Here is a 9,401-nt window from a genome sequence, read left to right as displayed (position 1 = left end):
AAGGCAGTAGCCATCACCACAGAGAGGTAAGACCATGACTTTCCAAGGCAGAATGTCACGTACTTGTGGGGTGGGGGTTGAGAGACTCCAGGGAAAATCAAGTAAATGCCAAAGACAATAGTCTTACCCTTAGCAACCCTTGTGTGTGCAGTGAAATGGGAAGGAAAGGTAAAGGAGACACTACATACCTTATGGGTCTGTTTTTATAGGGAGGGTCTCATTACATAAAAGTTTGAGTCTGACCCCAGAGATTTACACAAGTAAACATCACTGGCACATACTGGTCCAGAAGAGATCATCTCTTGTACATAACCCCCAAATGGATCTGTTTTCAGTTCACATGGACAATGTAGTAGCAGATGGTGTGTTCCTATCAAGTCTTTTGGGCAGTGTTGCTTTTGAGATCCTGTAAGTTCAGAAACTGATAATCTCACTATCAACTTGGTATTGTACTCCACCTACTCCCATGGTCCCAGCCTCCTGTTGGTTTTTAATGTGATGATATCCTCATATAGGTAGTGAGTTGGGAGTCTGATTGCGTATTCCCAACAGCAGAACACAAGTAATAATAAATGACTCTTCCAACATTCTTATAGAAGATATTTCACAAAGTTTCATTGAAGAGGGGAGGGTTAAAGTCAAGCCTACCACTTTCTGTACATTAAAAATGCTTATATTATCATGGAGTCCCAACTGTTGACCTACTTTGAAGGTAGAATCCAATACCATGTGAGAGAAGTTTTGCTTGGTATAAAAAATGAGTCAGTGATATCCTAAAAAAATGGTTGTCTTTTGCTTCTGTTTTTCACAGAGAATGGAGACATTTTTGAAATTGTGAGATTCAGTTCACCAAAAGTTTTCACTGCTAGAAAGCTGGGGACAGGCTCTGCATTTTATATTGGATCTAATAAATACCAGTGGATGACTCAGTTCAAACACTCCTCGACCTTTTCTAAAATCTTTTAAAAAATATTTGGGACAATAATTCAACAACTTTTCTTGACCACATATGGATTAATTTCTTACGAAGGAATAAGAAGACATAAAAGCATTGTTGTAATTATATCTTCATTTCTCTCTCTAATCCAGGTTCTTCAGATATGACTCCTACTATCTTCCTGGTCATCCTGTGCTTAGGAGTTGGGTCACGTGTTTTGGCACTTGATCCCAGTTTCGATGCTGAATGGGAAGAGTGGAAGATACTCTATGAAAAATCATACAGCCTGGTTGGTATCCTGGAAACTGTCCAGAAGGGCCCGAGAGTACAGCTGTCTAGGCATAGTAGAGGTCATAAGAGCCCCAACACAACTACCACCATGAGGTTGCTTAATCACAACCATTGTGAGCAATGGGTAGCCAGATTCCCTTTCATCAGTATGAGGAGAATATGTGACTATTGTGTCCTAGACTAGCTCTCCTGGGCCTCTAATCACCTGCACAGTAAATCCACAACATCAGCTTGTACAGGAGTTTAATTATAAAGAAATGTCACCCATTTTTGTTCTTATCCAGGAGGAAGAAGCACTGAGGAGAACAGTATGGGAAAAGAACATGAAAATGATTAAACTTCACAATGGGGAGAATAGCCTGGGGAAAAATGGCTACACCATGAAAATGAACGCCTTTGGTGACATGGTAAGTGTGACATGCATTACTTCACACTGTGCTCTCTTGTGTGTTTTACATGGAGTCTTTTCTTTTATAATCATTTATGTACTTTTCCTTGAAGACCGATGAAGAATTCGAGAAAATGGTGGTTGCTTTCCCAATGCAAACACACAAGAGGGGAAAAGGCATCTGGAAACGAGCTCTTAGCGGTTTACCCAAATTTGTGGATTGGCGAAAAGAAGGATATGTGACTCCTGTGCGGCACCAGGTTTGACAGTGCCACCTGCCCTTCTTTTTAAACCATATTGAAGAGGAAAGAAATTAGTGTCTTTGTTTTCTTATTGAATGAGGAGAGACTTGGAACTCATTTTTTAAATAATATATTTTCTTCTTTGAAATCTTCATACATTTTCCAATATATATTGATCTTGACAGTTCAGCAAACACATTCTCCAGATATGAACTTCTACCACATCTCATTGTAGAGTTCATGTCCTTTCTATTGTCATTAATAACCGATAAAAGCAAAAGGTCTTTCACAAATATGGTGGTGGTGGGGACCCACAGGAGCATGTGCATACTATCCGCATCCAAGTTTCCTTGGAGACTGACAATTCCTTTCTAGGCATCTGTCAATTGCCAGTTCCTCATGTTCACAAATTATTCACATGTCTATGTTGTTAGCTGAGTTAGTATTTGTCTGTGAAAAACCACATTTTCTTCTCTCTAGCGCCGTTGCGGATCTTGTTGGGCTTTTGCTGCAACTGGTGCCATAGAAGGACAAATGTACAAAAAGACAGGCAAACTCATTCCTCTGAGTGTGCAGAACCTAGTGGACTGTTCTAAACCTCATGGCAACAATGGCTGTGCATGGGGTCACATATATGCTGCTTTTCGGTATGTTTTGCACAATGGAGGTGTGGAGGCTGAGGCGACCTACCCATATGAAGGAAAAGTAAGTGGACGTCATGTTATTTCAGCTAAACCTGTAGTGAGGAACAACTGTAGATATGATACACTATCTTCAGCACTCAGATAGGATGGTAGAATCTCTCTGTACAGCATCATCACAGCCATTAAGTATCATCCTTTGCATAAAGTTTTGGTATCATGATTTTGGTATGACTGTCTTCCATGTACATCGAGAACATAGAAACTATTAAACATATAATACAGATCTCTGAAACAGTAAATTTTCTTATGGATAGGGGGAACTATTGGTTGTGGTTGAAGACAAGAGATCTTATTTTCAGTTCTAGATCTTTTAATACCATTTCACTTCCTGGGAGGAGTTACAATAACCCAGACATTTGTGTGCTCAGCTGCAAATTGCCAAGTGTTGGAAGAAACTGAGTCCTTTATCTCTTCACCTTTTAAAGGGAGGACCATGCAGATACAATCCTCAGAATGTAGCTGCTAAAATCAGAGAATATGTGGCCCTCCCAGAAGATGAGGATGTCCTAATGGATGCTGTAGCAACTAAAGGGCCCATTGCTGCTGGAATGCATGTGTATAAGTCTTTTTCATTCTACAATGAAGGTTAGCATATTTCCTTCGAATGAAGAAAAAAATTGTGACATCTCTGTGTTATGACAAGTTCTAAGACTGGCTGTTAAGTAAAAAATATGATGTGAATGGTTAAGTTTCTGGACTTTACTCATCTCCAAATAATAGTCCTGAGTACTGAATTTCTCCTGATATGCACCCTCGTATGAAAGCTGATGTATCCTATTCAAAAAATTTATTGGTTAGCTGATTTTTTAACTCTTCTCCATTTCATGGATGTTTTAGTTGTTTATAGAAACTGATTTTTGAAATCAAATTATAACAGAACATTTTAATTAAATAATTTATGCCTTCAAAGTTTAACTTGGCATGAGACTAGTAGAAAATCTACAAACTTCTAAGGAGTCAATTCATGTGCATGCAGACAATAGCTATCAATAAAACTCACTACTTTGGATTTCTTCAGTTTTCTGTGAAACTGTGTGTATGTGTGTCTGTGTGATTGTGTGTGTGTGTGTATTAGCATTCTTGCGAACAATTCATCTAGCTCAAGTCTGACTGTAGTTTATATCGAGTTCAAGCATGATTGCAGTTTATATTTAGCTGAAGTCTGATTGTAGTTTATATAATTTCAGAGACTGCTGAAATAGTTCCACTGTTGGTGGCTGTGGTCACTCTCAGGTGTCCTGTGCATCTCACATCAGCTTCTGTTATTTCCCAGGCATTTATCATGAGCCAAACTGCAGCAGTATTGCTGCCAATCATGGAATTCTGGTGGTTGGCTATGGATTTGAGGGAAATGAAACGGATGGTAATAACTACTGGCTGATCAAGAACAGGTATAAATTGCCCTGAAAATATGTATTTGAAATTCCAGGGGCTGGAGTGATGGTTCAGTGGTTAACTGCACTGGATCTCGTCCGGAAGATTCTTCCAGGCATCAATTGTTTCTGTCATTATATACCTTCTATATTGAGGCAGTGTTTCTTGCTGATCTAATAGTTCACTATTTGCTCTGCCTAGCCAGCTTGTACTTGGTATGTTCTGTGTCTATGTCCAAAGAATGTGGGTTACTGGTGCACTATAAAGTCAATCTGGCCTTCCCGGGGCTCTTGAAACTGATCTCACATTTTTAATTTTCTCAGCTCTCATATAGCCCTAAGAACTATATATATATATATATATATATATATATATATATATATATAGTTCTTAGGGCTATATGAGAGCTGAGAAATATATATATTATATATATATTTATATATATAGTTATATATATGTAATATATATATAACTATATATATATATTATCATAGAATTCCCAATTCTTCACGGGTTTCAAGGGTATCAATGTCATGTATGTGACATTGATTTTTTAAAATATGATACATTTGATAGTTCTGAAACATGTAACGTTAGAAAGGCATCCTGCTGTGGTTTTTACATGCCTGTATGAAGCACCTCCTAGTACTCAGGAATAGACCCTCTGCCTTTCCTGATCATTTTGTTAGGTTGACCTCTTGCCTATTGTAATAAATCCAGCATGTGATAATATTTCTACTAAATAGAATATGATTTCTTTCAGCTGGGGTAAAAGCTGGGGCATGAACGGCTACATGAAACTTGCCAAGGACAGGAACAACCACTGTGGAATTGCTTCATATGCCCACTACCCTCTTGTGTGAGCAGCCTGATGCCCACGTGGAAGCAGTTAGCAGGAGACTGCATTTCCAGAGAGGTTGTATCCACTTCAAAGACCAGCCTTTGCTTAGTGTGTTAAACTGCTGAGTCTCTCAAGATCCACACTGCAGTGTGAATTCTGGGAGATTTCAAGTATTTGAAATTATAAGTTTTGTAACAGCCTCTATCTAATGAGTGCTTATGATTACTACAATAACTTTATTTTTAATTTTAATGCTTGTGGAAATAAAATCATTTAAAAATTAAAATTCAAGTATCATTTCTAGTTATATATATATTTGTGCAGTTACTTTTTTTGTTGTCAAGCATGCAATTCACCTTGAAGTGGGACGCAGTGTTGTGCTGGTGTCTGGAAGAAACAGTGGGTAGGTTCTCCTTGATGGAATGTACTGTTCCTCGCTGTGGTTTGCTTTAGGCGTTCTCTTTATCCACCAGCAACCCTGCTCTGAAGGAATCTATGACAATATCTGGATTTGAAAGTTTTAGCTAACACAAATATGGAAGTCCACAGAAGTATCTTCATTCCATCTTGACTGAAAATCAGAGAGTTCATGCCTATTCTTTCTCCTTCACGGTTATTGACAAGAAGATTGGCTTGAGATGTGTCTACTAATAAAATATCTTGACCTAGGGTGTGGTTACTTGGTTCTTTGGGTATTAAGATGACCCACAGAGGGGGATATGTTGCACCTTGACCAAAGGTCTGAGAGGTCAGATATATTATGCTTCTTCAAGGAGATGACAGGAAGTTTGGCCCAAGGTGTGACTGCTTTCAGGATGCTTGGTCTAAGGTGTGATTGCTGCATGTCCTGCCTAAACAACAGAATACTTAACTCAGAAAAAAGTTTCTTGATGCTTCAGGCACTGAGGCACGTAACTGCTCTATTTCTTCTGTGTATCATGTTGAAGCAATCTTTTGACTTTTTCCCCTACCTTTGGATTGGGTTATATAAGTATATGGAAAATAAATGCAGGCAAATTCAGTATTCACTGAATTGACCTTCCAACTGTTTTCTGTGAGTCTGTATCTCTGTTCCTTTGAATATTTCTAATCCACATGCCCCTACCCTGGAACATGTGAACCCTGTTGAGGCCGGACCCTTACAGATGTTGCCCCAATGCTGGACTCCAGTTTCAGTTCTTGGCCTCTCTCTGCAGTGCAATGGCACCATGTACTCCTTCACTGCATTGAACTGGGTTGAGACTCTCCCTCATTCATTAATTAACTTCGTGTTGGCATTGACTGGAGCCTAGAAACCCTACTACAGTAGGCTCTAATAAGTGTAACATAGCTGAAACTCATGACAACGACTTAGAAATAGCCTATATAGCTATGAAAAAAATTCTTTTTTTTCTTTTTGAATTAACCTTTTATTTATTTTTATTTTTTTAAAATTATTTTTATTTTTTATTTTTTTATTGAGAAAAGGAGAAAAAAAAACAAGTTTCCACCTCCTCCAAGCCTCCCATTTCCCTCCTCCTCCTCCCCTCCTATGCCCCCTCCTCCCACCCTTCTCCCCCTCCCCCCACTACTTTCCCCCTCCCTCTCCAGTCCAAAGAGCAGTCAGGGTTTTCTGTCTGTGGTAAGACCTAGGACCTCCCACCTCCGTCCATATCTAGGAAGGTGAACATCCAAACTGGCTGGGCTCCCACAAAGCCATCACATTACGGAGGATCAAACCCCCGTGCCATTGTCCTTTGCGTCTCATCAGCCCTCATAGTTCGCCATGTTCAGAGAGTCCAGTTTTATCCCATGCTTTTTCAGTCACAGTCCAGCTGGTCTTGGTGAGCTCTCAATAGATCATCTCCACTGTCTCAGTGGGTGGGTGCATCCCTCGTGGTCCCGACTTCTTTGCTCATGTTCTCCCTCCTTCTGCTCCTCATTGGGACTTTGGGAGCTCAGTCCAATGCTCCAGTGTGGGTCTCTGTCTCTATCTCCATCCATCACCAGATGAAGGTTCTATGATGATATGCAAGATATTCGTCAGTATTGCTCTAGGATAGGGTCATTTCAGGTTCCCTATTCTCAACTGCCCAAGGAACTAACTGGGGACCTCAGCTTGGGCACCTGGGAGCCCCTCTAGGGTCAGGTCTCTTGCCAACCCTAAAGTGGTTCCCTTAACTAAGAATTGTGGTTCCATACTCCCCTGTCCAACCTTCCTTTATCCCAATCCTCCTGCTTTCCCAAGGCCCGACCTCCTTCCCTTCTAACTTTTCTCTCCCCATCTCCCCTTACCCCCAACCCACCCCACCCCAAGATCCCAATTTTCTCCCCGGCAATTTTTTCTACTTCCCTTAGCCAAGAGGATAACTATATGTTTTTCCTTGGGTTCCCCTTCTTACTTAGCTTCTTTAGATTCACCTATTGTAGACTCCGTGACCCTTATTTATGGCTAGAAACCAATTATGAGTGAGTACAACCCATGTTCATCTTTTTGGGTCTGGGATACCTCACTCAGGATAGTGTTTTCTATTTCCATCCATTTGCATGCAAAATTCGAGAAGTCATTGTTTTTTACCGCTGAGTAGTACTCTAATGTGTATATATTCCATACTTTCTTCATCCATTCTTCCATTGAAGGGCATCTAGGTTGTTTCCAGGTTCTGGCTATTACAAATAATACTGCTATGAACATAGTTGAACAAATGCTTTTGTCATATGATAGGGCATTTCTTGGGTATATTCCCAAGAGTGGTATTGCTGGGTCCAGGGGTAGGTTGATCCCGAATTTCCTAAGAAACTGAAACACTGACTTCCATAGTGGTTGCACAAGATTGCATTCCCACCAGCAATGGATGAGGGTACCCGTTCCTCCACAACCTCTCCAGCAAAGGTTATCATTGGTGTTTTTGACTTTAGCCATTCTCACAGGTGTAAGATGATATCTCAAAGTTGTTTTGATTTGCATTTCCCTGATTGCTAAGGAAGTTGAGCATGACCTTAAGTGTCTTTTGGCCATTTGAACTTCTTCTGTTGAGAATTCTCTGTTCAGATCAGTGCCCCATTTTTTAATTGGGTTAATTAGTATTTTAAAGTCTAGTTTCTTGAGTTCTCTATATATTTTGGAGATCAGACCTTTGTCTGTTGCGGGGTTGGTGAAGATCTTCTCCCAGTCAGTAGGTTGCCTTTGTGTCTTAGTGACAGTGTCCTTTGCTTTGCAGAAGCTTCTCAGTTTTAGTAGGTCCCATTTATTCAATGTTGCTCTTAATGTCTGTGCTTCTGGGGATATACATAGGAAGCGATCTCCTGTGCCCATCTGTTGTAGGGTATTTCCCAATTTCTCTTCTATCCTTTTCAGTGTGTTCAGGCTGATATTGAGGTCTTTAATCCATTTGGACTTGAGTTTTGTGCACGGTGAAAAATGTGGGTCTATTTTCATTCTTCTACAGGTTGACATCCAGTTGTGCCAGCACCATTTGTTGAAGATGCTTTCTTTCTTCCATTGTATACTTTTAGCTCCTTTATCAAAAATGAGGTGTTCATAGGTTTGTGGGTTAAAATCCGGGTCTTCTATACGATTCCATTGGTCGACTTCTCTGTTTTTATGCCAGTACCACACTGTTTTCATTACTGTAGCTCTGTAATAGAGTTTGAAGTCAGGGATGGTAATGCCTCCAGAAGATCCTTTATTGTATAGGATTGTTTTGGCTATCCTGGGTTTTTTGTTTTTCCATATAAAGTTGATTATTGTCCTCTCCAGATCTGTGAAGAATTTTGATGGGATCTTGATGGGGATTGCATTGAATCTATAAATTGCCTTTGGTAGAATTGCCATTTTTACTATGTTGATCCTCCCAATCCAAGAGCAAGGTAGATCCATCCATTTTTTGGTATCCTCTTCAATTTCTTTCTTCAATGCCTTAAAGTTCTTGTCAAATAGATCTTTCACTTCCTTGGTTAGATTTACCCCAAGATATTTAATGCTGTTTGTGGCTATCGTGAATGGTGAAGCTTCTCTGATTTCCCTCTCTGCTTCCCTATCCTTTGTGTATAAGAGGGCGACTGATTTTTTGCAGTTGATCTTGTATCCTGCCACATTACTAAAGCTGTTTATCAGCTGTAAAAGTTCTTTGGTGGAGTTTTGGGAGTCGCTTAAGTACACTATCATATCATCTGCGAATAACGAAAGTTTAACTTCTTCCTTTCCAGTTCGAATCCCCTTGATCCCCTTATGTTGTCTTATTGCTATTGCTAGAACTTCAAGTACTATATTGAAGAGGTATGGAGAGAGTGGACATCCTTGTCGTGTTCCTGAGTTAAGCGGGATGGCTTTGAGTTTCTCTCCGTTTAATTTGATGTTAGCTGTCGGCTTGCTGTATATAGCTTTTATTAAATTTAGGTATGACCCTTGTATCCCTAATCTCTCCAAGACTTTTAACATAAATGGATGTTGAATTTTGTCGAATGCTTTTTCAGCATCTAATGAGATGATCAAATGGTTATTTTCCTTCAGTTTATTTATATGCTGGATTACATTGATAGATTTTCGTATGTTGAACCACCCCTGCATCTCAGGAATGAAGCCTACTTGATCATAGTGGATAATTTTCTTAATGTGTTCTTGGATTCGGTTTGCCAGTATTTT

At 39.8% G+C, this 9,401-nt stretch overlaps 1 protein-coding gene across 2 annotated transcripts; it reads left to right on the top strand.

The window, feature by feature from the left end:
* Positions 1 to 1,100: 1,100 nt before the first annotated feature.
* LOC121443381 (cathepsin Q-like) lies at positions 1,101 to 4,799 on the top strand. 2 transcript variants are annotated; one of them, XM_041645129.1, is made up of 7 exons: positions 1,101 to 1,226; positions 1,516 to 1,635; positions 1,730 to 1,876; positions 2,339 to 2,563; positions 2,988 to 3,147; positions 3,836 to 3,953; positions 4,700 to 4,799. In XM_041645129.1, exons 1-7 carry the CDS (start codon positions 1,101 to 1,103, stop codon positions 4,797 to 4,799), a joined length of 996 nt encoding a protein of 331 aa, XP_041501063.1. The 2 variants fall into 2 exon arrangements, with proteins under 2 accessions (XP_041501063.1, XP_041501062.1); XM_041645128.1 differs by having other exon boundaries at positions 1,513 to 1,635.
* Positions 4,800 to 9,401: the final 4,602 nt, after the last annotated feature.

Source organism: Microtus oregoni, unplaced genomic scaffold (assembly GCF_018167655.1).
Source record: "Microtus oregoni isolate MIOR12 unplaced genomic scaffold, Mior012 000105F_ref0000443, whole genome shotgun sequence".
Lineage (NCBI taxonomy): Eukaryota > Metazoa > Chordata > Mammalia > Rodentia > Cricetidae > Microtus > Microtus oregoni.
This window is presented reverse-complemented; position numbering and strand designations above follow the sequence as displayed.

Coding starts and splice junctions, on each gene's coding strand:
- LOC121443381 (XM_041645128.1), top strand. CDS start 1,101: ATGACTCCTACTATCTTCCTGGTCATCCTGTGCTTAGGAGTTGGGTCA. Junction 3,148..3,835: donor TTTTTCATTCTACAATGAAG/GTTAGCATATTT, acceptor GTTATTTCCCAG/GCATTTATCATGAGCCAAAC. Junction 3,954..4,699: donor TACTGGCTGATCAAGAACAG/GTATAAATTGCC, acceptor GATTTCTTTCAG/CTGGGGTAAAAGCTGGGGCA.